At 50.3% G+C, this 26,966-nt stretch overlaps 1 protein-coding gene across 1 annotated transcript in view; it reads right to left on the reverse strand.

Moving 5' to 3' along the window:
* ADCY5 (adenylate cyclase 5) overlaps positions 1–26,966 on the reverse strand; it is a 148,477-nt gene that overhangs the window by 49,305 nt on the left and 72,206 nt on the right. The window contains exons 2-3 of the mRNA XM_012780468.3: positions 11,382–11,531; positions 7,548–7,669 (exon numbers count right to left, since the gene is read on the reverse strand). Coding sequence (XP_012635922.3) covers positions 7,548–7,669; positions 11,382–11,531 — 272 coding nt within the window. The remainder of the gene's footprint in view (positions 1–7,547; positions 7,670–11,381; positions 11,532–26,966) is intronic.

The following is a 26,966-nucleotide window of genomic DNA, read 5'->3' on the forward strand; positions in this document are numbered from 1 at the left end:
GTCATTCACGTGGAGTGAGGAGTCATTCACGTCTGTCAGGTGAGTTCACACCCCCAGGTGTGGTCTTATTAACACTGGCTGACGGCAGACACCAGAGGGCTGTTTTCCGAGGGGTGGCAGAAAGGAGATCAGAGGGGTATGGGAACTGGCAGCAGCCCCGCGGCCATGCGAGGCCACGGGCTGGGAAAGGAAAAGTGGGAAAGGCCCCGGCGAGCATGCTGAGCTCACGGTGTCTGCACGCGGCCCACCCACAGGAGAACCCGCCCTGGGACAGCTGCGCCATCTCCACTCTCCTTCAGCAAGTGGAGTCCAAGAGGAGGGGCCCAGGGACCAGCCAGACTGTCAGGACGGGGTCCAGAGGGCCTGGGGTCAAGGCATGTCTTGAAATCCACCCTGCTAGCCTCAGGGCCAGCTGCAGGGGGCTCCCACCCACCCGATGTCCTCTCTCGCTCCTGCCTCTCGCTCCTGCCACCCGCTCCCGACCCCTCCGTCCACACTACAGAACCAGCACCTGCAGACATTCTGTTTGGAGTCTGGAAAGATCTGGGGAAATGCTTCCTAAAGGAGAAGCACACAAAAGGAGGAAGGAATTGCACCAAGATCTAGCAAGAGTTAGTAACCTCTGGGTGGCTAGACTGTGAGTGCTTTTATTTTATTTTCTATACTGCTCTTATTTTCTAATTTTTCTACAAAGAACATATATCCTTCGTATAATAAAAATGTTTGTTTTTAAAAGGTCAAAACCAAATCACATTCTTCTTTTAGGACCTGATTTTAACTCTTCTGTCTTCATAGTGTCTTCCTTGACTCACCCCAGCTCAGAATAATCCTTCTTGTGTCTGAATTTTTCTTATTAGAATCAGGATCACAAATCACAACTGATGCCAGTCGTCTCAAAGACATAGCTGGACACGTTAAACTGGTCAGTGCCTTTTTGCTCTGTGTCCCCTCCCTCCCTATCTCCCCAGGGACCCCCGTTTGGGTCCACAGAGCCAAAATGCTCAGTCCTTGTTGGCTGTGGGCTCCGTTCCTCACTGACCCCCATTCCGTGCCCCAGGACACTCAGGCCTTTCGTTGAGACCCTGCCCAGACAAGGATGTGGAGAAACTGGAGCCCCGTGCGCTGCTGGTAGGAAGGTCAAATGGTGCAGCCCCTGTGGAAACAGCACAGCAGTTCCCCAGGAAGCTAAAAATAGAACCCCCAAATGATCCAGCGATCTCACTCTGGGGATGGACCCAAAGGATTGAAGGCAGAGATATGAACAGATATTCCTACACCCATATTCATAGCAGCATTATTCAGAATAGCCAAAAGGTAGAAGCAACCTGTGCCCACTGGCAGATGCACAGATAGTTGAAATGTGGTACAGACATACAATGGGATGGAATTCAGCCTTAAAAAAGGAAGACAAACCTGACGCATGCCATAACATGGATGCACCTTTGGGACAGGACGCTAAGGGAAATCAGCCAGTCAACAAAAAGCACGATAACTTCTAAGTTCTAAGAGATAAAAAAAAAAAACCAAAAAGCACGAATACCGAATGTTTCACATATGAGATGCCGAGAGTGGTCAATCCACAGACACAGAGAGTAGAATGGTGGTTTCCAGGGGCTGGGGGGAGAGGGAACGGGGAGTTAGTGTTTAATGGGCAGGGAGTTTTAGTTTGGGAAGATGAACAAGTTCTGGAGATGGCTGGTGGTGACAGTAGCACATAGTGTGAATGTACTTAATGCCATCGAACTGTACACTTAAAAATGGTTAAGATGGTGAGTTCTACACTATGTCTTTTTTATCACAATTAACACAATCACTTTTTTAAGAAAGACCCAATCCCAGTGGCTCTCCGACAGGGCCAGCGGGGTGTTCCCAAAGCATCCCACACAGCCCTATGTCACCGTGAGGGCTAGACATTCCCCATGGAGCAAGGACAGTGTCTTTTCAGAGTGGCAGCCTGGCGCGCAGTAGCAGCTCAGTAAATGTTTGTGGAATAATAAACAGTATAAAGACACCTGTATCCATAACTGGCACGGGGGTAGAGTTCAGAGCACCTATCTTACTGACAGGCTGAGACAGGAACTCAGGGCGCCCACGCCCACTCCCCATGGGGGCTGGGGCGGGGGCTGGGAACGTGATGGGAGGAAAACATTTTCCACCCTCCGCCTGCAGGGTGCACAGTCGCCCACGGGGACCTCGGCATCTCGGACATTGTGGCGCGGTCATTGTAATTCAGAGCCATGCGGTGGCTGCGCCAGACGCCGGAGCAACCTGGGGAATGCAGCCAAGTCCTTGAAGGAGACAGGCGAGGAGATAATAACCTTCAAAGCGGAGGCACTGGGCAGAGAAGGGTTCTAATGAGGAAGGAACCGGGCAGTGTGTCCCTCCCCCAGGCCCTGCCACGCCTGCTGTGGGGGAGGGGGCAGGTGACCTCGTTACCACTCCAAGCTCAGCAGCCCCTCTGCCGGGACCGGCTGCGGCCCACAGGGCTCCTAGGTGCCTGAGAATTAGGCTCTGATTCAGGCAGGTGAACTGAGACCCCTGTCACTCCATCCTGAATGCCAGAGGGTCCCAACAGATGGAGCCCTGGAAGGGATGTTTTCTAGGCAGAGGACCAGCTCCCTAGAGGTGGGGGCCTTCCCTCCCTCCACACAAAGAACAGTCTCTGGAACGATCTCTTGCTGACCCCACCACCTACAACCTTTAAATCCTAAGGGCCCCAGCTTGGGGACAGGACAGGCAGGTGCAGGGCCATCCTCACTCAGAAGGGGCCTTGTGGAAGTGGAGAGTCCTTCAGTGTCCTCTCAGGGCGGGTGGGGTGTTCTCTGCCCCCTAAACGGTTGAGGTTTTGAGTTACCCAACCGCCTCAAGGGCAATACGCCTGCAGCCTCCTGGGCCGGCGCTGGCTGGGGGCTCTCCACACACCACCTCCCCGCCCCTCCCTGCAGCCCTGCAAGGAGCCCTGGCCAGGCTGGCCCCTCTTAGAGACTGCACCTTTGTGCCTTTTATCACAATTGTAACAGAATAACGGAGTGGTGCATTGTCTAACTTTTATACCCTGCAAAGTCCACGTCTCCCTGTCACTCCTCCCACCCCTCGCAGAGAGCCTAGCAAAAGGCAAGCATGGGATAAATTCGAAAGTTACAAATTGTGCATTGTTTCATGTGTGTCTTCTCCAACAGAAGGTGAGCTTCATGATGGCAGAGATGGTGTGTACCTTAATCCATGTCATACTTCTGCCTCTAGCTGAGTGTCCAGGGGCATGGTAGGTGATCCCCACCAATTAAGGCAGACATAAAACATTAGTTGAACACATGCATGAATGGACATGACTATCCCATGTTGCAGATGAGGAAAACTGAGGCTCAGTTAGGTGCCTTGCCCAAGTTCCCACAGCCACTAAGTGACAGAGCTGGGTGTGGACCAGACTGCTCAACACGGACCTTCATCTCACTTCATTGCACAGTGGCTGACCACTTGGCAAGACTGACCTGGAGGTGCCAGGGTCTGTCTGCGTCCACCGTTACTGTGACCCACATGGCATGGTGCCTTCTTTGGCTGGCCTCTTCCTCCAACCCTTCTGAGGCTGACTGATCTCTCTCCTCCCCAGGGAGCACTCCAGGAGCCCTCTCTCCCCCTGAGCAGCCTGTGCTGGCATGTCCTGGAGGGCCTCATCCTGCCCAGGAGTGGGGACGGCACAGGCCCCAACCTGGTGCTGCTGGCTGCAGGGGGGCAGGGATCTGAGGCGGGGAGATGGGCATGAGAGCTTGCAAGCCATAGCCTGACAAGCTCCAGCTGACCTGCCCAGAGGGGCTGAAACGCTTCCATCTGTCATCACACATCAGATGGGAGAGGCATCTGGGTGTCTCTGGAGGGCTCGAAGGGTCCCCTGGCCTTTGGCCTGCCTCTACCCGTGGCTGGTGGTGGCTCAACACCAACGCACCCTGCAGGTCCTCGCTGGCTCCCCAGGAACTGCATGCTGCACAAATATTCTTCCTCAGGGCCAGGGAAGAATGAGGCCACAGAGAGTGGTGGCCCTGTGTGTCACCCCTCCCCGCCCAGGTCAAACTCTTCTCTTTGACCCCCCTTCAGTCTCTTCCCCGTCCTTAGATCCAGGCCCAACTGTCACACTGTGGAGTTGATTTATTTTTCTTGTGGCCTTGCTCTTGGTGGGGCTAGAGAACAGCATGTCATCACCCTCTCTAAATATTATAAGTCTGCACAGAATTGATGAATGTGACTCACCACCCTTCCATTCTCCAACTAGAAAATCCCCAGGCCTTTCTTTGTTGATATAAGTGTGATAATAATCATAAAATAACAGTAACAACAATAATAGCAGCTCACAATTACTGAACACTTGTTATGTGCCCAGATTCTGTGCATTATCCCATTTACTCTCTCTTAGGTAGGTACTCTTCCTATATTATGTAGAAGAGGAAACTGAGGTTCAGAGTGGCTCAATGCCTGTAACTTGTCTTGGTCACACAGCTAGGAACAGTAGAGCTGGGGTAACATGTAGGACTGCTTAATCCCAGAACCCAAACCTAACCACTGCACCCTGCTGGCTCTCTGTGAGTCTAGTCCCAAAGTGCCTTTTTAAACTATGATGTGACTCCCACCCTACTGCTCAACCCCTAACCCAAGCCAAAGGTTCAACCCCAGAACAGAGAGCAGAGCAAGCACTGTGTTTCCACCAAGGGCTGCACCCCTTGCTGCTCAGGGAACAGGGAGAGGCCCCAGTGGGACATTTGCATGTGATTGCTTGCAGGTGGCCTCTGATGTGTACCAGCCACCTCTCTCCTGGCAATGTCAGAGTCAGAATTATCTCCATCCCCATAAAAATTATGGCATCTTGGTTTATCTCTCCTTTCATCTCTTTCCTGATTGCTGTCATTGATCCTGGCACTAGGATGTGACAGAAATACCCTCACTGAGGCTGGGGTCTGATGCTCAGACCACTCTGTGATTAGGACGCTGTTCTTTTATCTGCCTCCTTGGGAGAGGAGGGGGAGAGGGAAGGAAGTGTCAAGGGGGGGGATTCCTTTAGATAATCACAGTGCAAAAGGCCTGAGTCAGCCCCTCCTACCAAACCCTCTTGCTGGAAGGCTGGGGGCCCAAAAGCCAGCACCCCTGGGGCAGGGAGGAAGATGATGCCTTACGAGTGGGAGGGAGACGGGTAAGAGGGCAAAGAACTGGGCAGAGGTGCAGGGAGGCAGGGGGGCCAGCTGAGAGCCTGTGCCTGAAGTGCCAGGCTATTCTGAGCAACACGTTTTCTGGACTTTGTGTTCTGCTGCACAAGTGAAACCTGCAGAAATCTCTGCTGAGCTAAGAGCCATCAAGGAAAGCGACTTTCGTCCACAGTGCCGGGGACAATGGTGAAGATAGGACCAAGAGAGAAAAGTTCAGGAGTGTGGGAGCTCAGAGGCTCAGCTCATGTGTTGGGACCACTTGGTGGGCCACCCTTCCCCAAAAACTTAAGCCTCTGGGATTTGTTCTAATAGGAAAGGCCATTTCTTTACATGTCCTACAGTGGAGACCCCAGATTGCAGGAGCTGCTGTTGGCTCCTCAGTGACACACACACACACACACACACACACACACACACACACACAGGCTGCCAAACTCCTCCCCCTCCTCTGAGTGTCCTGCTGGCCCGAGGGCTCCCCCACCTCCCTCCCACAGAATCCTCGTACTAGCTCCTTTCTCCTAGGTGTACAAAAACATCAGTCCAGCAGTCAAGTGAGGTAACAACTCTGATATTAAAATGCTTTCTGGAGGCAATTTTCCCACTTACCTAGCTACGGGATCTTGGACAAGTTACTTAATCACCGTGCCTTGCTCTCCTCTCCTGTAAGACGGCGATGATCACACACGGACCTCTTACATTTGTTGTGGGGACGGAGTGAATATTCAAAGGCACCCAGAGCAGAGGCTGGGTTCCTGCAAGCTCCACATCAGTGTGTACTCTCCCTGCCAGTGATTAGCCCACCAGGGGAGGACGGGGGCGTGAGGAGGAGGAGCAGGGAAACCACCACGCCCAGGCCACCTAAAGGACTCAGCCAAGAGTCAGGCTGCAGGTCCACACTCCGCTCTGAGCTGGCCTTGGCTGGGCCCTCATGACACTCCTGGACATGAGATTTGCCAAGGGGCAGCCTTCTGGGAGACGAGGCAGACTGCTGGCTCCACTGTCCCTACCTGACAGTGGAGCCCTGGTGGGCTTCAGGGGCATTGGGAGACCCCGAAAAGCAAGGACAAACGTGTTGTGCAGGTACATCCTTCTCCCGAAGGCAGAGAGTGTTTGGGAGACAGATGGAGGAGACAGGCAGAATGGACATTCCTGGACCCAGGGCACACCTGGGACCTGGGCGGCCCGGTGTGCTCTGTGTGAAAAAGGCAGGGCTCCCCTCACCCGGCTGCCACCAGCCTCACATGGCTGCCACCAGCCTCACCTCAAATGCGTATGTGTGTTTAACAATTTGCCTTATCCCATTTAATCCTTTTATGGGAAATACAGCCCACGCCTCCAAAGGGTCCTTTCTGCAGCAACCTTAGAGGATTCACTCATGGGTCCTAAGGAAATTGGCCCAGGGAGAAAGCAACTCTCCCGAAGGCAAACGCAGCAGCTCCTTTTCTGGGCATATGGGAGGATTACTGGGCCCTTCCGGAAGCTACGCTTGATGAAGGCCACGATATCGGTTCCTGTCCCCACAGAACTCATAAGCAGATTTTGCACTCTATTAATCTACATGTGTTTGCACGTCCCTGCTGTCAGCAGCTTCTGTCTAGGGAGGCAGCAGGCACGCAGTGATGCGGCGTGGGCTTTGGAGCAGCCGACCGGGCTGTGCCCTGGCTTTGCCCCTCCTGGCGGGGGACCTGGGTCCCTCTAGTCTCTTTTAATCTAGAACAGCCCCAACCTTTCTTTTTGTCTTCATGACTGATAGTCCAGAATGTAGCCTGTCCCACAGTCTGGATTTGTCCAATTGTTTTCTCATGGTGTTTTTCTCTGTGAACTTTTTATTACAGAAAAGTTCAAATACAATATATGCAAAGTAAACAGGACCAAGCTTGATGTACAAACTGAGGGTGCTGATGGAGGTGGCCACCTTGCAGGACTGTCAGGAGGACAGCGACAAGGTGGGTGATGCCTGGTCAGTGCCTGGCACCCCCTGGCTCAGAAGGCACGGAAGCTGCCAGGTGGTGATTGCGATGTGACGATGGGGTGACACTGGGTCCACAGTCTGCGCTTTTGTTTTCCCTTGGTGGGTTCCCCAAAAGCTGGTGGTGCTACTTCCTCATTTCTCCTCCTTCTTCCTGTCTCCTCTCCCTATAGCCCAACTGCCCCCATCTCAGCACCTCCAAGGGACGTTACACGGGGCACAGTGATAATCCACTCGACAGACCTGGAGGGGCTGGGGTGCTCCGGACAATGCCCTTTCCAAAGCCACCAGGCCACCCTGTTGGGCTGTGCCCTCTTGAAAGGAAGGAAATGGGATGTCCCCTTTGGGGTCCAGCTCTCCCACCCGCCCTCACCCCAGCCTCACCCTACCTCACGTTGTCATGTTTCTGGATGTAAATCTTATGGAACATCATATCCTCCTGCTTGGCGTTGATGTCTGCTTTCATCTCCATGGCAACATGACGGGGAAGGACAGACAGCAGGAGCCGCTCCTGGGGAGGGAAGCAGATGCTTTCGTCACCGCTCCTTCCACCTGCCTGCAGTCCCCTCTCCTCCACATCTGTGCCCCCACTGCAGGGCCCTGGAAAGCTCCTCAGGCTGTCCGGAGACACCCGGGGCTGACACCTGTGTGTGCATGTGGGCCCCGTCCCCGGGCCACCTCCCGGTCCTTCTGCCTGGCTTGCCACGCTGCATGGGGGAAGCACTCCTGCTGAACCTTGAGCTCTGAGCTCCTCAGGTTAGAATCCTGGATGTCACCTGAGACTGTGAAACTTTGGGCAAATTACTAAACTCTCTGAGCCTAAGATTCCTCATCTATAAAACAGGGATGGGGTGTTGAGAATATTAACAGTCATCCAATCAGTCAGCGAATATTTACTGAGTGACTACCATGTCCCAGGCATCATGGAGGGGCCAGGAGTAATATGCAAGAGCCAACCGGGCAGGGCTCCTCCCTCATGCACTGGGGGGTCCTAGGGGGTCTGAATAGGGATGCTAGGACCTAGGTGGGGGGGAGGGAAGAGGTGGGAGGTCAGAGGGGGCTTCGTGGAGACCAGAAGGACGGGCTAGGAGGAGGGTGCTCCAGCTCCACAGGAGACCATGGCTGGGATTAGGGGAGCAAGTCAGCTGACTTTGAGGAATCAAGAGATGTCAAACCAGCTGCAGAGGAGGTGGCAGAGAAGTGGGGCAGGGGCCAGGGCGGGCCACACCGTGGAGGGCCATATCAGCTGTCAATGGGATTTGGACGTGGTCCCCTTTCCAAGTTCTCCTCCTAGGCCTGCCCTGCTCCAAGATGTCTCCTGTGCCAGGACCCTGCCAGGCTCGTTCTCATGACTCTGTCACCGGGAGCCTTCCACCCTGGCTGCTCCAGCCCTCATCTTCCTGTCCTTCCCTCCAAGCCAGAAGCTGGGGTCACCCTGCCATGTGGCCCTGAGGCTTTTCTGCTGCTTTGTCATCTGGTTCCTCTCTCCTTCTGGCCCCAACCATGGTGCATCCCACCTCTGTCCTTGTCCCATCCACTGCTGCCCTCTGAGCAAATCCACTGCCAAGGTTCCCACTGCCAAGGTGACTCTAACAGCCACCTCCCACATCCCTGCCACCCATCCAGGGCTCATTAGTCCCCATCTGGAGGTCTTGCTGCCACCATCTTGACATCACACCCCAAACCACACTCGCCTTTCCACACTGTCATGCCCCGATGGTTCTCCTTTTCAAGTCCCCTGCCATTGCCTGTGACACCCTCATTCTGATGCACCAAGGCCAAGACCCTGCCCAGGTCAGTAGCTTTTACCTTTCAGAACTTTCCCTCTGAGACTCATTCGTGTCCCCTCAACCCCAGGCCCTGTCCAGCACCAATCAAGTCCTGCTGGCTTGGAAATAGCTCTTGTGCTATCCTTTCTGTCCTGTGTCCTCCTCCACTGCCCTCCCTGCTGCCGGTATAGCCCCAATCTCCCTGAAAGACTACTTGTGTCATGTCACTCTCCTGCTCCGCACCTCCACAGGTTCCCTGGTTCCACCAGCCACATCAAGTACAGATTCTTCGGGGCCCACTGAGCCCACTCTTCCTTATCGTCCATGGTAACCGGTGCCCTTGTCCACTTGCCCCTTGCTGTGGCCTGCCCTGGTCCCAGCCCACTCCCACCACAACAGCCTCAGCCTCACAGGCCCAGGCCACCTTCAGGTCCAGCCTGGATGACCGGAACAGCCTCCGATCACTTTCCCTGTTCCCAAGTTTGCCACCTCCAGTCCATCCTCCCTGCTGCAAGCTAAAACACCCACCAGACCACATCACCTCTCTGCCTCCCAAAGCTTCCAGGACCAGCCCGCGCCCAACGCCTGGCTCCTCCCTGCCTTACACCAGCTGTCCCTGCAGCCCTGAACTGAAATCCACGTGGCGCTCCAGACAGAGCGGACCACGGGAGGCCCCCACACCTCCTGGAGTCTCCCCTGCCACCGCCCACAAGCTCCTCAGCTGGCATGACATCCTCACCCGCCATTCCTGACCCCCTTCCTGGCCCCTCCCTTCCCAGGAGGAGGCCCGGCTCCCCCACATCCCCACCCCACACCAGCCTTCTTGTGTGTCAGGGGCCTGTTAACTGCGTCTCCCGTAGCGCATGCGAGGAGAGACCCCTTGGGGGTCGGCGCTGCGTCTTGTCCAGCACCTCGGCCCAGAGCTTAACGCTGAGGACGTTGGCAAATCAGCGAACGGCTGTGCCCCTGTGGCCCACCTGGTCTCCCCAAGTGGCAGTACACATGGCCATCGAAGGCCATCTCGTATCTACTGAACTCCCAGTAAACAGTTACTGGTGAGAGAAACATGAAGGACGATTCCCTGAAAATATAGGCTACAAATTGTTTAGCTCCCCGAGAGACCTTCCCACGTCTATAACTACTTCTGGGGATGAGGGCCGGGAGGAGGCAGGGGATGGCTGGGGAACGATGCTGAGCCCCCTCATGACAAGCTTTCCCAGAGCCCCAGGCAGCCCTTTCTGCAAGCCTTGCCGGCGCTGGCCGGCTGGACAGAGGCGCTGGTGCCCAGGACGCAAGCTGCCTTGCTCAGGCCCTGGCCCTGAATACGGCACGGCCAGAGTGACCCCTCCATCCCTGTGGATTTGGTGGAAGGCCCACCTGCCAGGGCCAGCTCAAGGAATCTGTGATGGATTGTAAATGGTGATCCTCCTGGAGAAGGGACAAGGCCCAGCAGCGAGAGGACAGGGTGAGCTCAGGCCACGTGTCAGAAGCAAGGTAGGGGAAGGCCTGGTCAGCGTACGCGGGGACCTGGCAAGACACGGCGGCCGCAGAGGCAGCACTGGAAGGGGAGCGGGCAGGTGGTGACTGGGGTCTGGAGAGGCACTGCAGAGCTCCCCGCTCGCCTGGCTGTCTGGGTGTCACCAGCCGTGTCACTGCAACTCACCAGGATGCATGAAGCTGAGTCAGGGATGCCCCGCCATGGTGGCAAAATACTCTGCATGCAGGATGGCCACAGCATGGGCTCCATGCTGGCCAGGAGCTGCAGTGACCACTGCCCTCTGGGCCATTTTGTCCCATCCCCAGGCTCAAAGGCAGACCCTCCCTGTTCACGCCAGCCACGGGGCCTGGCACAGCGTGTGACTCACAGGAGGGTTGCACTGATGTTGGAGGAGGATTTGGGAGACTCTGAGACAAGAGGGCAGGGAGGCCCCTCTGGTTTGGAGTAGCCTCATCTCGTAAGAGCCACAGAGCTCCCTGAGTCTGTGGCCCTGTGAATGGCCCACCGGCCTGGCCGGGGGTGGGGGTGGGGTGGTCTAGGGGGAGATAGATTGTCTTCTTTCTCTGAAGTAACCAAATGCAGAACCCTGCAGAGAGGAAGAGCCAGGTGAGGGGAGCCCTGGGGGCCGACAGCTCCTATCTTCTCCCCTCTGCCCCACCCCTCCCCTGGGAGCACCAACCCAGCTGGAGTGCTGCCCGCCCTACCCACTCCCACTCGGGAGGAGGAGCCCTCTGCTGCTGGCTGTCTGCGAACCCCAGGGACACCATGAGAGGCTGTGGGCCGGGGCAGAGCTCTGTCTCCAGGGTCCCTCTGGAGGATTCCCACAGAGCCAGGAATGCTGGACTCCCTCCAGGGGAAACATTCCCGGCAGTGGGGATGGACACTGAGCACCGGGAGGCAGGGCTCGGGTCTCCGTTCTCCTTCCTGCCGCGCAAGGGCTGGGGCCGTGCTCTCACCTGCTGCTGGTTCTCCCGCTGTGAGTGGAGCCGAGCCTGGATGCACTCCCGGGTCTCCTGGAAGGCCTGTCTCTGGGACACCTCGGCCGGGTAGTGGGTGCAGACACCCACGATGTTGGTGCAGGAGAAAATGAGGACATTGGAGACAAGCTGCAGAGGGAGAGAGGAGCACACCAAGCTCAGACCTGGTACGCCCGGCCCCAAAACACAGAGCCCCCAGCCCTCCCCCCTCATCTCAGTAAACAAATGCTGAGGACACCCCATAGGCAGCCAACCACCGAGCAGCCCAGCTTAATGGGTCAGGCTCTCTGACGTCCTCAAAGCCCAGAGCTCAGCTGGCCTGGGATGGGGTGTGGCCCCTAAGGATAGGTCACTGAATAGCCATACTGAATGTGTCCATAGCTCCAAAAATGCAAAGGTTTAAGCGCATTGACAATGCTGGGACAGGGCTAAGTGCGTGCTGGGGACAGCAGGGGCACGGCAAGGAAGGTGGCACAAGGGTGGTGGACTTCACTTTGCAGGTGTGACGGAGTCAGCACAGGACGAAGGGCTGCCCTGCCCCAGAGATCAGCTCCAGTGAAGCAAAGCCCTGCGGGCCACCCATCAGGTGGCCAGCACTGTGCTGAATCCTCTGGGGAGGGAAAGAAGGGCAAGGCCTGGCCGGCCGGGACCCGTGTCCACAGTGGGTCCCAACCCCTTCCTGCTTGGGCTTCCAGCCTTTCTCCTGCCAGCGCCCAGGCTCCCGGACAGGCGCCCGCACCAGCTGGCCAGCGTCTGCCGCCTCCTCTGCTCCTCCCCGACCGCCATGCATGTGTGGAAAAATACCGCTGCCCCCCACCAGGTCAGCAGAGTTGAGGCTGGAATTCTTTCGAAAGGAGTATTTACGGAAAAGCTAGGGGAGAGCGAAACAGAATCCAGCACGGCCACAAGAGCAAGTCTACGTGGCACATTTCAGACCCTAGTGAAGGATGTACTCTTGGCAGGAACAGCTCCGGAGGTATCTGAGTATGCTGACGCTGGTGCCCTTGCCTCGGGGACACGGGGACAGAGCCACTCAAAGATGCTCTGGCTTCCATGCTGTGGGGCTGTGAGCTGTACCTCAGCTCTTCCCGCCAAAAACTTCATTCTCCGTCCCAGCTCCGGAAGGGGAGCCCAGGTCAGCCCTGCACCTTCACTGTGGCTCCCGCAGCCCTCAGGCGCCTGGTGTTGGTCCCAAGTCCTGGGGTGAGGACGGCACTTGTCCACTTGGGCAGCAAAGAGCCCTCTCTGCGATTTCTGCTGCCTGGCGGAGACCCCAGCAGATGACTCCTACACACTTGTCCAAGGGCCTCTGTGTTTCTGCAACCTCGACTCAGGTCTGCGTCCTACCTGAAGGCTTTCCCCACCGCAGCTCGGCGCCCTGACCTTCACCACAGTCCCCAGCGGCCTAGGCCCAGAGGCCATGTGAGCTCCCTGCTGAGTGTGGTACCCTGTTTCCCTGGAGACATCTACAGTGTATCTGCCCCAGGCCACAAAGAGACTTTCTCTTTCCCATTTCACAGTCTTCCTCTCCCCTGGCTGACCTTTGTAACTACAACTGAAAACTCAAAATTCACGAAAGAAGAGATATACTGGATATATTGGCTGTGTATTAATTTTTTAAAAGCTGTTTTATATAAAATATTTCATAAACCTAGGTAATAAATAATTTTCTTAAGATTAAAAAAAAAAAAGAATGCTCTGAGCTCCCCTGGGCCTCCTGGATGTGCCTTCAGGGAAGAAAGGTGCAAGCTCCCATTACCAGCTCCACCAGCTCTGCTCGACTGCTGCTGACTCATACTCCCACAACCTCCTACCCCAGCCCCAGCCAGCCAGAGCCCCATCACCTCACTCAATGTAAACACAAGGCACAGGCGAGCCCAGCCTATTTAGCACGAGGGGAGAAGACCCCTGCTCTACAGAAACTTACAGCCCAGCTGAAGAGTGATACAGACAGAATGTTGGTGTTTGCCCCAAGTTCATGGGTTAAAATCCTGACCCCCAGCGTGATGGTGTTCAGACGTGGGGCCTCTGGGAGGTGATTAGGTCGTGAGGGTGGAGCCCTCACGTATGGGATTAGTGCCCTCACAGGAAGACTCACCATGAGAGCTTGCTTTCTGGCTCTCTGCTCTCCCCGCCTACCCCCCATGAGGATATTAGAAGACAGCCACCCGCAACCCAGAAGAGGGCCCTCCCCAGAACCCACCTGTGCTGGTACCCTGATCTCAACTTCCACCCTCCAGAACTGTAAGAAAATAAATTTCTGCTGTTTATAAGCCACCCAGCCTATGGTATTCTCTTACAGCAGCCCAAACTATCCTAGACAAGGAGATAGCAATAAAAACGAAAGGAAAACCAGCAATATGAAGCAGAAATCCATTCATACCAAGCAAAGGGTAGAGGACCATGCCTGGGTGGGGGAGGGGAGGGATGGGGGAGGGGGAGGGCCTCTGAGTTAGGGGCACGTTTGCTAGGCCAGCAGGCAGGTGTGGCAAAGAGTGCCCCTGGAGAGAGCAGCAGAGGAAGCTCGGCAGGGGAGGCTCATTTCCCCAGGGTGCTCTGGGCCCTTGAATAAATAATCCAGGCTCTCTGATTCTCCAGGCAGAGTCCACAGAGAGAAGCTGTAGCTAGAAAGGCAGGCTGGGGCCTGATTACAGAGTCTGAATGTGAGACCAAGAGGGCCTGGCACAAGGCTTGTACAATGGGAGCTGTTAAGGACTATTGAACCATGGAGTAGGAGGGTGGTGCGCAGCTCTGGAAGATTCATCAGAGGCAAGAATACAGGGAGTGGGAGGTGGGTCAGGATGCTGCCACAGGAGCCCAAAGTATGAGGGGCACTTGCATGAGGCTGGGGGCCAGCAGGGCAGAGCCGACCCTGAAGGAAGAGCCCCTAAGACCAGAGGAAGTGTTAGGACGAAGCCCAGGAGGAAGCAGCGTGGCCTGGAGTATTGGCCGATGCTGTGACTATGGAGTGGAGCCTCTGGGACGTTGCTGGGAGGCCTGAGAGAGGGGAGCGGAGAGGGAGGCAGGCTGCGGTGTAGACTACAGGGAGTTCTGAAGGATGTTCTGGGTGCGGGAGATCTGTGGGAAAGGAGAGAGGCAGGTGCTGGGTGATAAAAACAGGAGTGAGACAGGAGAACTGGGAGGGAGGAAGTGAGGCGCTGGCCTCAGACAGGAGGATGCATCATGACCACACAACATGACCAGTGGGGTTGATCCCAGGAATGGGGGCTGGTTCAACCTCAAAAATTGATCAATGTAATTCTCCATATTCAAAGCCTAAATAGAAAAATCATATGGTCATTTCAATAGTTACTAGAAAAACATTTGACAAAACGCAACAACGTGGTTTTTAAAAAACTCTTAGCAAATTAGGAATGGGAGGCAAGTCCCCTACTCTGGTCACTGGTGCGTATAAAAACCTCCAGCTAAACATCACACTTAATGGTCAAAGACTGAATATTTCCCCCTGAGACTGGGAGCAAGGCAAAACTGTCCCCTCTCACCACTGCTATGCAACTACACAGTGGCAGTCCTAGACCACGCCATAAGACACAAGAAAGAACAAAAGACACACAGATTGGAAAGAAAGAAATAAAACTGTCTCTATTTTCAGATGATATGATTATCTATGTAAAAAACCCAAAGAATCTACAAAACAACTATCGCAATTAAAATGTGAGTTTAGAAAAGTCACAGGATACAAGATCAATCTACATAAAGCAACTTTATTTCTGTATATGAGCAAGGAACAATTGAAAGTGAAATTTTTAAAAGTACAGTCAGCCCTCCACATGCAGGCGTTTTGCATCCTCAAATTCAACTGCAGATTGCAACCTATGAATTTGGAGGGCTGACTATACTACACTATTTTATATAAGGGACTCGAGCATCCTTGGAATGTGGTATCCATGGGGATCCTGGAGCCAATCCCCTGCAGATACAGAGGACCAGGTGTGTCATCTAAATAGCACCAAAAACCATGAAATACTCATGTAGAAATCTAACAAAATATGTGCAAGACCTGTTCACTGCAAGCTATAAAGAACACTGATGAAAGAAATTTTAAAAGATCTAAATGATGGAGAGATATACTGTGTTCATGTATCAGAAAACATAATATTCAGATGTCAATTTTCCCCCCAATTTTCCACACACACTTTGATTAGAATAGCAACACGATCACAACCAATGGAACAAGAAATAGCCAAAATAATTTTTAAAACGATAGACCAAGTTGGAAGATTCACCCTACTCAATTTGAGACTGAATATAAAGCTACAGTAATTAAGGCAGTGTCGTATTGGCATTAGGCTAGAAATGGAGATCAATGAAATAGAATTTAGAGTCCAGAAATTAACCCTTATATTTACGGTTAATTTTTGACAAAGGTACCAAGACAATTTGATGAGGAAAGAACAGTCTTTTCAAAAAATTATACTAGAATAACTCCATACCTACGTGTAAAAGAATGAAGTTGGATCTCACATCATATGTGAAAACTAACTCAAAGTGTATCAGGGACCTAAATGTGAGTGCTATAGATATAAAAATCTTAGAAGAAAACATGTGAGTAAATCTTTATGACCAAGGATTAGGTGATGATTACATACATATTACACCAAAAGCAAAAATAATGAAAGAAAAGAATAGATATGCCAGACTTAATCAAAATTAAAAATTTTTATGTTTAAAGGGCATCATTAGCCAAGCGAGGTGACTCATGCTTGTAATCCTAGCACTCTGGGAAGCCAAGGCGGGAGGATTGCTTGAGGCCAGGAATTAGAGACCAGCCTGAGCAAGAGCGAGACCCTGTCTCTACAAAAAAATAGAAAAAATTAGCTGGGCATACTGGCTCATGCCTGTAGTCCCAGTCACCCAAGAGGCTGAGGCAAGAGGATTGCTTGAGCCAGGAGTTTGAGGTTGCTGTGAGCTATAATGATGCTACTGCACTCTAGCCCAGGTGATAGAGGGAGACCCTGTCTCAAGAAAAAACAAACAAACAAACAAAAACCCCAAATGACAAAGGGCACCATTAAGAAAGTGAAAAAGATAACCCACAGAATGAAAGAAAATATTTGCAAATCACTTTTACTTTTTACAAACATATAAAGGCAATCAACAGAGAAAGAATAGTCTTTTCCAAAATGGTGCTAAAACAGTTAGAATTTGGATGATAAAAAGAAACCTTACAAAATATAAAAAATTAACTTAAAATGGTTCATAGGTCTAAATGCAAAATCTATAACTACATGACTTCCAGAAGGAAACATAAGAATTTGGACTAGGCAAAGATTTCTTGTCTACAACAGTAAAAGCATGATCCACAAAAGAAGAAAAATTATCAATTGGACTCCATCAAAATTAAGAACATCAAGCCAGGCACAGTGGTGCACACCTGTAGTCCCAGCTACTCAGAAGTCTAGGACAGCCTGGGGAACACAGCAAGACCTCATCTCAAAAAACAGAAACGAAACAAAAAACAACCCACAAAAATTAAGAACATCTGCTCTTTAGATACTGTTAAGGTGATGAAAAGACAAGCCAAAGAATGGGAGAAATTATTTGTAAATCACATATCTGACCAAAAAAACCCTATTACCCAGAATTCATAGGGAACTCTTAAAACACAATAGTAAGAAAACAATCTACTTTTTAAAAGAGCAAAAGATTTGACCAGTTTACCAAAAAAAAAAAATATATATATATATATATATAGATATATATAGATATATAGATGACAAATAAGCACCCGGAAAGATGCTCAACATCTGGAAAATGCAAGTTTATAAAAACAATGAGATACTACTACACACTATTAGAATAGCTAAGTTGATTAAAAATGGAAAGAAAAGAAAAAGGAGCTGCAATACCAGGTACTGGAGAGAATGTGGCCCCACTAGAATCTTATGTCTTGCTGACATTAACAGAAATGAAAAATGGTACAGCCACTTGGGAAAACAGTTCAGCAACTTTTCATAAAGCTAAATAGGCACTTGCCTTATGATCCAGCCATCTTACTCTTAGGGATTTACTCAAATGAAAAGTTATGTTCACACGAAAATCTGTGCATCGATGTTTACGGACTGCTACTCAACTATGAAAAGGCACAAAATACAGATACAGGTAACAACATGGATCTATCTCAAATACTTTACGCTTTACAATGAAAGAAAGCCAGACTCAAAAGGCTACCAACCACACGATTCCATTTATGTGCCATTCTGTGATAGGCAAAACCTCGGGTACCGAACATGACCATAGTTCAGTGGTTGCGGCTGGAGCGGGGGTCGTCTATCAAAGGGGCAGTGCAAGGACATCTTTTGGAGCGGTGGGACTGCTCCCCATCAGGATGTGCTGGTGGTTACACATCTGCATGCATTTGTCAAACCCACAGAACTATACACTAAAAAGGGTGAACTTTGCTGTATGTCAATTATGCCTAAATAAAAAAGAACAGCAGTCAGATCCAGGAGAGCAGGAGGGAATGTGAGGGGTTGGCTGGATAGGGAAAGAGGGGCCTTTCCTCTTTCTCAGGCCAGAAAGAGAGGCCAGAGTCTATTTTGAGACATGACCCCAACGTAATTATCAGCTGGCCGCTGCGGCATCTCTGCACTAATCCTCTGGGTCTCTCCTGCTGTAATCTGACTCCGCCCGCAGCCAGAAGGCCAATGGCAGCAGAGGGCGCAAATCCAGGTAAAACCACGCACCCTAACCCAATAGGGGTCCAAATGGCTCTGCTAAGCTCAGTATGCTCAGTTCATCTCTCTCTCATGAAACACAAAACCCAGCGGGCAGAAAGAGGGTGCTGAGGTTTGAGAGGGGGGCTTGCGCAAGGCTCCTGGAAAGGGGAATTTCAGCGAGTGGAGCTGAGGGAAAAGGAGATTAACACCCACCTCACACGCACACTCACACCATCCACCAGAAAGCAGAAATCTGTGCACCAGGTTTTTGGTTGTTTTTGTTTTTGTTTTTTCTCTCTTTAAGAGATGGGGTCTTGCTGTGTCACCCGGGCTGGAGTGCAGTGGCATACAGAGCTCACTGCAGCCTCCAACTCCTGGGCTCAAGCGAGCCTCCCACCTCAGCCTTCCGAGTAGCTGGGACTACAGACACATGCCACTGTGCCCAGGTCTTCACGGGTGCTCAGGCCCCTGTGTAGACACTCAGGTTATGAATAGAGAGGAGACATCTGTAAAATCTGATGGAATTCTACTTACAGGCTCCTGGGGAGAAGTCCGAGGCTTAGAAAGGATCTCATGCCTTGGGCACAAGAATGGAATGTCCAAATGTTGCCCAGATCTCTTCTCCACTAAAACAGTGATCAATATGAAGCCTTTTTCCTTGGCTTGATGGTGGTAGACACAGTAAAAGTAAGTATAAACCCGGTCCTTATATAAAGGACTTAATTAGTAAATAATAACAGGTATCATTCACTGCTGAGACTTCACAACAGCAAGTAAACAGGGCCTGATTAAGTGTTTGTTAGTTTTCCCTGTGCTGGCCTCATGGCACATCTAACCGTGTGGAAGCTGAGTGCGTGTGTGCATGTGCGTGTGTGTGTGTGTGTGTAAAGGGACTCAGAGGTGTGATGCATGTGACACAGACCCAAATTACAGCAAGTGGAGTAACAAGGAGCCCCGACAACACAGCAAACCTCAGCCTGGGAGCAGCCTCAGCATCGCGTTTAAAACAGGGCCTGTAGGTGGCTTGGGTCCAGGTGGACCAGGTCCAGGTGGTCCTAGGACCACACCAGGAGAAACCCCACTAGATGGGAATATTTGGCATTCTACTCTCAGAGTTGAAACCCAGGGGAGATGCCTATGAATATTTAATACTACTAAAACCCCAGCACTTCTGAAATCCAATCTGGTGGCCCGCAGGCTGCAGGCTTGATTTGGGCCAGGAATGGCAAGTTACAATGCTGGGTTGCACGCTGTCTCCTTGGCGGAAGACTCAAAGAAATCCAAGCAGCCGGCCTCAGGCACTGCAGTTTCTGCCTCTCCTCTCTGCGTTCTCAGGGGCCTCTGAGGGCACACTGCAATACGCTTGTTACTCTAGTCCTGGGGAAGGTGCAAGGAATGGGGAATGGAGAATGCACGGGTTTGGAAGAGAAGGGAATGAGTTGGAGACTAGGGCTGGAGGAGCCCCGTGCTCAATCGGCTCCTGTTCCTGGTGAGTCAGCTTGCAGTGTGGCTCACAGGTGAGTGGTGGTGGTGGTGGTGGTAGGAATCAGAATTCCCCAGGGAGCCAGATTTAGTGATGGGGAAGGGGGTGAAGCAGGATGTTCAGTTAAATTTGAATCTCAGACAACAGTTTTTTTAGTATAAGTAGATCCCATGCAATATTTGGGACCTACTTACACTAAAAAAAAAAAATTATTTGTTGTTTGTCTGAAATTCAAATGTAACTGAGTGACCCATATTTTATCGGGCAACCCTACCAGGGGTCCCTTTCAAACCACACCTGCCCTCCCTCAGTTGTGACAACCCTCTCCCCCAGCTCCCATCTACTCCACCCTGCTCCTTCTTCCAGACCCTTCTCCACCCGTGGTGAGGATGGGGCAGACAGACCACAGCGTTTTTCTCTTCACATCAGAGTCTGAAATTAAATACCTCAATGAAATGTAAGCCAAAGAGGTGAGAATGGGATTTTCCAAATCCATCTCCTGGGCCACAAGAGGCTAGATCCCCTCAGGGATGCTACTTTGGGTAGCAAGAAGGAGGGAAGCCCTCACCCGCAGGTGTCCCCTGGCCCTAACCCTCAAGACGGGCACAACCCCTCCTTGTCCTAGTCCTTTTCAGTTTACAACCAAGTGAGTCCCAAATAAAAGAAGCTGGCAAGCCTGCCAAGAGTTCCTTCCTCCTATGCCAGATTTCACGTGTTCTGCACGGTGGTAGTAGGAAGCTCAGAGACCTCTGTGGAATCCCATTAAGGTAAAATAAATCAAGGAAGAATAATCTTAAATTATACACTCTTGGAAGGCACATCGGCATGGTTCCTTGTGTACTACACCATGCTCAATTAGGTGCCTAATGGGGTTTTTTTAAATATTACATAATTTTGACTATTTTTTTTATCATAATGACACCTCTAAAATTCTTCCTTTATAAAGAATCATGATTACTGTATGTGTTTTTGGTGATCAAAGCAGCATTACCTCTGCTTGGGGACTTTTGTGACAAGGTCCTCTTTCAAGGAAGTGGCCGGCTCTCTCCCGCTGACTCAGGACAAATAGGGCCAATCCCTCCTGTCAGCACTCCCCATTCCCACTAGAGTCCTGCCCAGACGACATCCCTCTCTTCCTTTCCAGCTAAGATCTAGCTGCTCTGCAACTGTCACTCTCTCGTGCTCCAGAAACCCCCAAGAGCTCAGGATGCCTCCATGCACACTTACCCTCTGTGCCAGAGATCCTTCGATGATAACCCTGACATCAGGACACTTTCCTACTCAAAAGCCCAGCAGTGCTCCCAGTACCAGCAAGATAAAGCCGAACTCCTGCACTCCTGCACTGGGCATTAGCACCCTGTAAGCCTCATCACAGACCATTCCCTATCGCACTGCCCACCCCAGCTATTCATTCACCATGTCTGAAAAACCCCAATCTACAGTGTGGTTCTAAAAGTAGAACGCTTATTTAATGTAACTTTAATGTTACTAAAATCAGAGCCTGAAATATTAACAAATCAACAATTAGTGTCTGCTTAATACATTTATAGGGAAAACAAAATAGACTAAAATGTGAAGAAAGGCAAGACTCTACGAATGATCTAGGAATGATCGCACACAGCGATTTACGGTCTTCGAAACACGTTCACACGTAATATTTCATTTCACCTCACTGCATTTTTATAAGACAAGCAAGCTGGGCGGCAGCATCCCCCTTTTCCCAAAGAGGAAACTGAGGCTTGAGGAGGTAGCTCTGCCTGGGGTGACACAGCAGGACAGTGGCAGAACTGGGATCACAGCCTTCCCATTCTGAGCTCAGAGCTCCTCCTGCTCTACTGTACGAAGCTGTTATTTATCCCAACTTAATTTAGGTCCAGTTTTGTTTTATTCTATTTAATAAAGAGACACTCAACTTTCTCTCACCCTTGTCCTGGGCGCCCCGGGCCTTCTTCATAGATCCTGGTCACATAAAGTACTGCTGATTAGGCACCTACTGCCCGCCACTGCCAGATCCGATGAATGTCCCGCGGGGGCTCTGCCTCCCCCACACTCTGGCTCCCAGGACTCGCGGCTGTGGGAGAGAAGGGCCCACTGCCTGTCTCATGAAGCCAGGTCGCACTTTTGTATACCTTTCTTTAATTGCAATTCGCCCTTGTAAAGTGTACAATTCAGTAGCTTCTAGTGTGCTCACAAGGTTGTGCAATCATCACTACTAATTCCAGAACATTTTCAACATCCCCCAAAGAAACCCCATACCCACTGGTCACTGCCTATTCCCCCCTCAAGCCCGCTCCCGTCGACCACTAATCTATGTCCCTGTGGATTTGCCTACTCTGGATATTTCACATAATGGAAGTGGGCAATAGGTAGCCTTCTGTGTCTGGCTTTGTTCAAGGTTCATGATATTTTCAAGGTTCATTCATGTGGTGGCATGCACAAGTTGAGTGTCCCTTATCTGAAATGCTTGGGACCAGAAGTATAGTTTTAGATTTTGAATATTTTCAGATTTTGGAATATATTTGCACATATATAATGAGATATCTTAGAGATAGGACCCAAGTCCAAAACAAAATTCATTTATGTTTCATATACACCTTATCTGCATAGCCTCAAGGTAATTTTATACAATATTTTTAATAATTTTGTACATGAAACAAAGTCTGTGTTAAGTACTTATGGGTGGAATTTTCTACCTGTGGCATCAGGCTGGAGCTCAAAAACTTCTGATTTTGGAGCTTTATTTTTTAAATGGAGGTTTTATTTATTTATTTTTAATTAATTAATTATTTTTTTCTTTTTTTTTTAAAGAGACGGGGTCTCACTCCGTTCCAGGCTGGGGTGCAGTGGTACAGTCATAGCTCACTGCAGCCTTGAACTCCTGGGCTCAAGTGATCCTCCTGCCTCAGCATCCTGAGTAGCTAAAACTACAGGCATGTGCCACCAGGCCTGGCTAATATTTTTACAATTTTTTATAGAGATGGAGTCTTGCAATGTTGCCCAAGCTGGTCTCAAACTCCTGGTCACAAGCAATTCTCCTGCCTTGGCCTCCCAAAATTCTAGTATTACAGGTGTGAGCCACCGCACCCAGCAATTTTGGAGCATTCAGGATTTCAAATTTTCAGATTAAGGATGCTCCACCTGTGTCAGTATTTCATCCTTTTTATGGCTAAATAATATTCCATAGCATCGATCTACCATATATTATTTATCTACCATCAGTTATACTCTTGGGGTTGTGTCCACTTATTAGATATTATCAAAAATGTTGCTATGATGAACATTCATGTGCAAGTTTTTACATGCAAGTGTTTTTAATTCTCTTAGATACAGACCTATGAGTGGGCCACTTGGTAACTCTTAAGTTTAATATTTTAAGGGGCTACTCACTTGTTTTCCAAAGCTACTGCACCATTTATAATATAAGGATTCCAATTTATCCACATGCTCCCCAACACTTCTTTTTGTTGTTTTTTATGATAGTCATCCTAGTGGGAGTGAAGTGATATCTCATTGGGAATTGATTCCCCTAAATTTGTAAAGCAGATAGTGACAATTACAAGTGAGAGGATTTATTCTGTAACTTGCACAGCTGTGTCTTTAGAGAGAAGTGACCACACTGTACTTTTTTTGGTTATCTTCAATTACCTAGGAAGACGCCAGACCTTGTGTGTACACTGAGAGAGAAATAATGGCTTTCACATAACAGGACTTACATGAACAGGACATCCTCTTAATTCAGTCAACAAACTTTGGCTGAGTCCCAGTGCTGAGCACTGTGCTGGGTGTCAGGGAAACTGAGACGCTGGCCATCTGGCCTCTGCTCTCCAGGACTCCAAGCCTGGCAGAGGAGTCAGGCACAGGTTGGGACATGAACTCCACGCTTCACAGCTGCTAGCCTCTAGCATCAAGTCAATTTCACAAACACTCCATTCGCAAAAATACGGCAGAGGAGACAATATCCTTAATATATAAAGTGTTTTATAAATTAATAATAGGTAGAATTTAACAAAAAATGGGTAATATGGGTGAACAGGCTATTCAAAGTAAAAATACAAATGACTTACAAATATGTGATATGAAAAAATGTGAACCCTAACTAGTAAGCAAGGAAACACAAATAAAGACAATATTTTGCCTATTAAAACAGCAAGGCTTTTTTTATTCATGGTAATAACGTCCGCAAGAATGCCATAGAGCAGGCACTTTCCTACATCATCAGTGGGGATGCAAATTGATATAACCTTTCTGGAAAGCAGTTTGGCAATGTGTATGAAGAGCCTTCAAAATATTCATATTCTTTGACCCAGTCAATCAGTCCCCTCCCAGGAATCTATGCTACAGAAACCTCTGCGTAGCGTGGACAGGGCGCTATATCCAAGGATGATTATAACATTTAGAAGTGAGAAACAGATAAATGTTGAACAACTGGAGAAGAGTTACATGAATTGTGGTGCTCAATACCCTGGAATATCTAAAAGCCTTTAAAATATTTTATATGAAGAAAATTTAACATCATGGGAAAAATTTCAAAATACAATGTCAAGTGGGAGAAAAAGAGAATATGGACATGCAAATGTATACATTTAAAAATATTACCAGTGATGGACGGTCTCTAGGCGGTGGGATTATACGTACTTTTTTACATTTTTTTTAGACCACTGAATACTTTCCAACTTTCCTATCACATGTATTACTCTTAAAAGAGAAAATGATAAAACTTACATAAAGAAGGAAAAAAGGACATGCTTTCACTGTGAGTATGGCAAGCTGAAGAAACATCTCTTCTAATAGAAGAGATAAGATGAGAATTCAAATGCCTACAAAACCAGGCAGAATAAGTCAAATGGAAAAAGAGATTCAAACCAGAAAAACGAATAACGTCTGGGCAGTGGGGACTCGGAAAACGTGCTGGAGAAGTGTCTGAAGATGGGCAGGACCCGGGCAGCCCCACTGCAGTGAGGGGCGCCCAGGTGATGGAAACCACATGAACGAGGGGCGGAGGGAGGAGAGGCCAAGGCCGCTCGGGGACCGCCAGCTGGTCGTGGCTCAGCAAGGGCGGACTGGCCAGGGGGCGATGGGCTAGATCACCAAGGGTGTTTTCCTATGTCAGGGGAAGGGGTCAGCACATGACCCAGGAAGCATTAAAAACCCCTGATGGCTGCATTTACAAAAGTAAGAACTACATAAATTTTTCACATTATAAATTATACATTCATTATAGAAAATTTCAAAATCACAGAAAAAAAAAATCAATTACCACCCAGAGAAAACCAGTATTAACATCTTTGTTTATTCCTTGTCCTTCCTTTCTTTTTTTTTAAATCTACATGTGGCTTTTTGTTTTTGCTTTCATGAAGCTGTGATCTTACTGTTTATATAATTTGGTATCCTGCTTTTTTCACTTACTATTATAACCTAAGCATGTTCCCCTGTTATTACAACTTCTAATGCTGCCAGCTTTCGACAGGGAAATGTGATCAGAGCTGCACTTCGAGAGGATTAATTTGACAGCTGGGAAGGAGGCAGTGAAGAGGAAGAGAGACTGAAAGGAGAGGCGTGCACATGGCCGGGAAGACAGGGACCAGGGGCCAGCGAGAGGCTGGGTCCCTGAGACTGGAAAGGGAGTGGTCCCCAAGCAATGTGTCTACGCAGGGTATTGAATCTGAGTGATGTCCCTGTGGGAAAGGGAGAGCTCGGTTCCCAGTCCATGCAGGGAAGGCCAGCGGGGAGCTGGCTATGGGGTGAGTGGAACGAGTAAGAGAGACAGTGTCATGAAAGCTGATGGGAGCGTATGACAGTCAATGAAAGAGTCCGTGGATGAGGCTGAGAAGAGGTAGATGAAACAAAGGTGCAGAGGCCCCACAGGCGACCTCTGAAAGGACTGGCAGAGGAGGAGTCAGACTGCAAGTGGTTAAGTCTTGGGACAGGGTGAGTGAAGGTGCCTCTCTTCTGCTTGACAGTAAAGGGAGAAAGAGGGGGTCACAGCTTGAATGGATACGGCATGGGGGAGGACTTAATTTATCAGAGGCGGCAGACAGAGGAGAGGGACTGAAGAAGCAAATAAGGACCGAAGCCCACTGCCCCGTGGAACTGCGCTGCCTGCCATGGGAGCCACCAGCCACTCGTGGCCACAAGCACTTGAAATGCATATGGTCTGCAGTGAGATGTGCTATAAGTGCAAAACACTGAAGCTGGAAATAATCTTTAATATTAATTATATGTTGAAATGATATTCTGGATCTATTAAGTGAGATAAAATATATTATTGAAATTAGTTTCACCTGTGGGTTTTTTTTTTTTTTTTTTACTTTTAGTCCACTGGCAAAAATGATATCCTCGGCTGTCACTAGATTTCTGTCAGACAGTACTGCTAGCCAACAAAGGGAAGGCGGGGGGGGGGAGCGCTGAAGCATAGTGAACAAGACGCACCATGGCTGACTTGCAGAATATCAAACTGGGGGACAACTAGTGGCTCACCTGAGGGCCACAGAGAGACCTGCCTTCCCTTCTCTGTCCCTGAAGGGGTCATTCCCAAAGGCTCAGGTTCATCTGCCAGGCTCAGGGCAGACTTCAGACAGCACACCCATGAGCCACTCCCTGTGGCTCTTAGGAGCATGAAAAGTGGCCTCAGAACAGGGGAGGGGGACAGGGGGCTGCAGCCCAAGGGATGAGGAGGGCTCAGGTGGGGGCTCAGGTGTGATGACTGAGGTTCTAGGACTATCTAGATAGGTGTATCAAACTAAAAGCCCACTTTTTCAGCACTCCAGGTAATTTGGGGGCTTCAGGAGAGTACACGGATTTAAAACCATAGGAAGAAGAAAATGAATGATGTCTGGAGGTAGCACAGGGTAGAGAAAGGCCTGGGAACCTAAGGACCCCGTTCTCCTGGATTTGCAATGAATGCTGTGGCTCTGGGTAAGCCACCTTTCCTCTGTGAACCCCAGCTTCCTCATCCTTAAAACGGAGAGGCAGTGGGAGATGGCCAAGGTCTTTACCACCTGGGACAGTCTATGGAGTGGCCACAGCCTGGGTCTCTGGCTGCTCGGGCAGGACAATTTGCATTCCACTCTAGATGGAGATGCCACTTACAGGATTTTTCTGAAAAATCTCTGATTTCAAAAATTCTGTCCCCCATTCTCGCGAATTGCCTGTCACACTTGGAAGTCTTGCAAAAGTTCCCATCTGCCCCATGCTGGGGAGTGGGGAATCCCGGAGGAAGCCACAGTCCTTCAGAATCGTGCCAGGCAACAGCCCCCACCGCACCTTGCCCTGCACGGCATGGGAACCACATGTGCAAAGCAGCTGAGAAACACAGATACATTCCCACACAGCCAAGGCACGAGTTGGGATAGAGTGGACGGGGTGCAAGAGAGGCTGGTGAGGCGGGAGTACCTTGCCAAG

Source organism: Microcebus murinus, chromosome 1, assembly GCF_040939455.1.
Source record: "Microcebus murinus isolate Inina chromosome 1, M.murinus_Inina_mat1.0, whole genome shotgun sequence".
Taxonomy (NCBI): Eukaryota; Metazoa; Chordata; class Mammalia; order Primates; family Cheirogaleidae; genus Microcebus; species Microcebus murinus.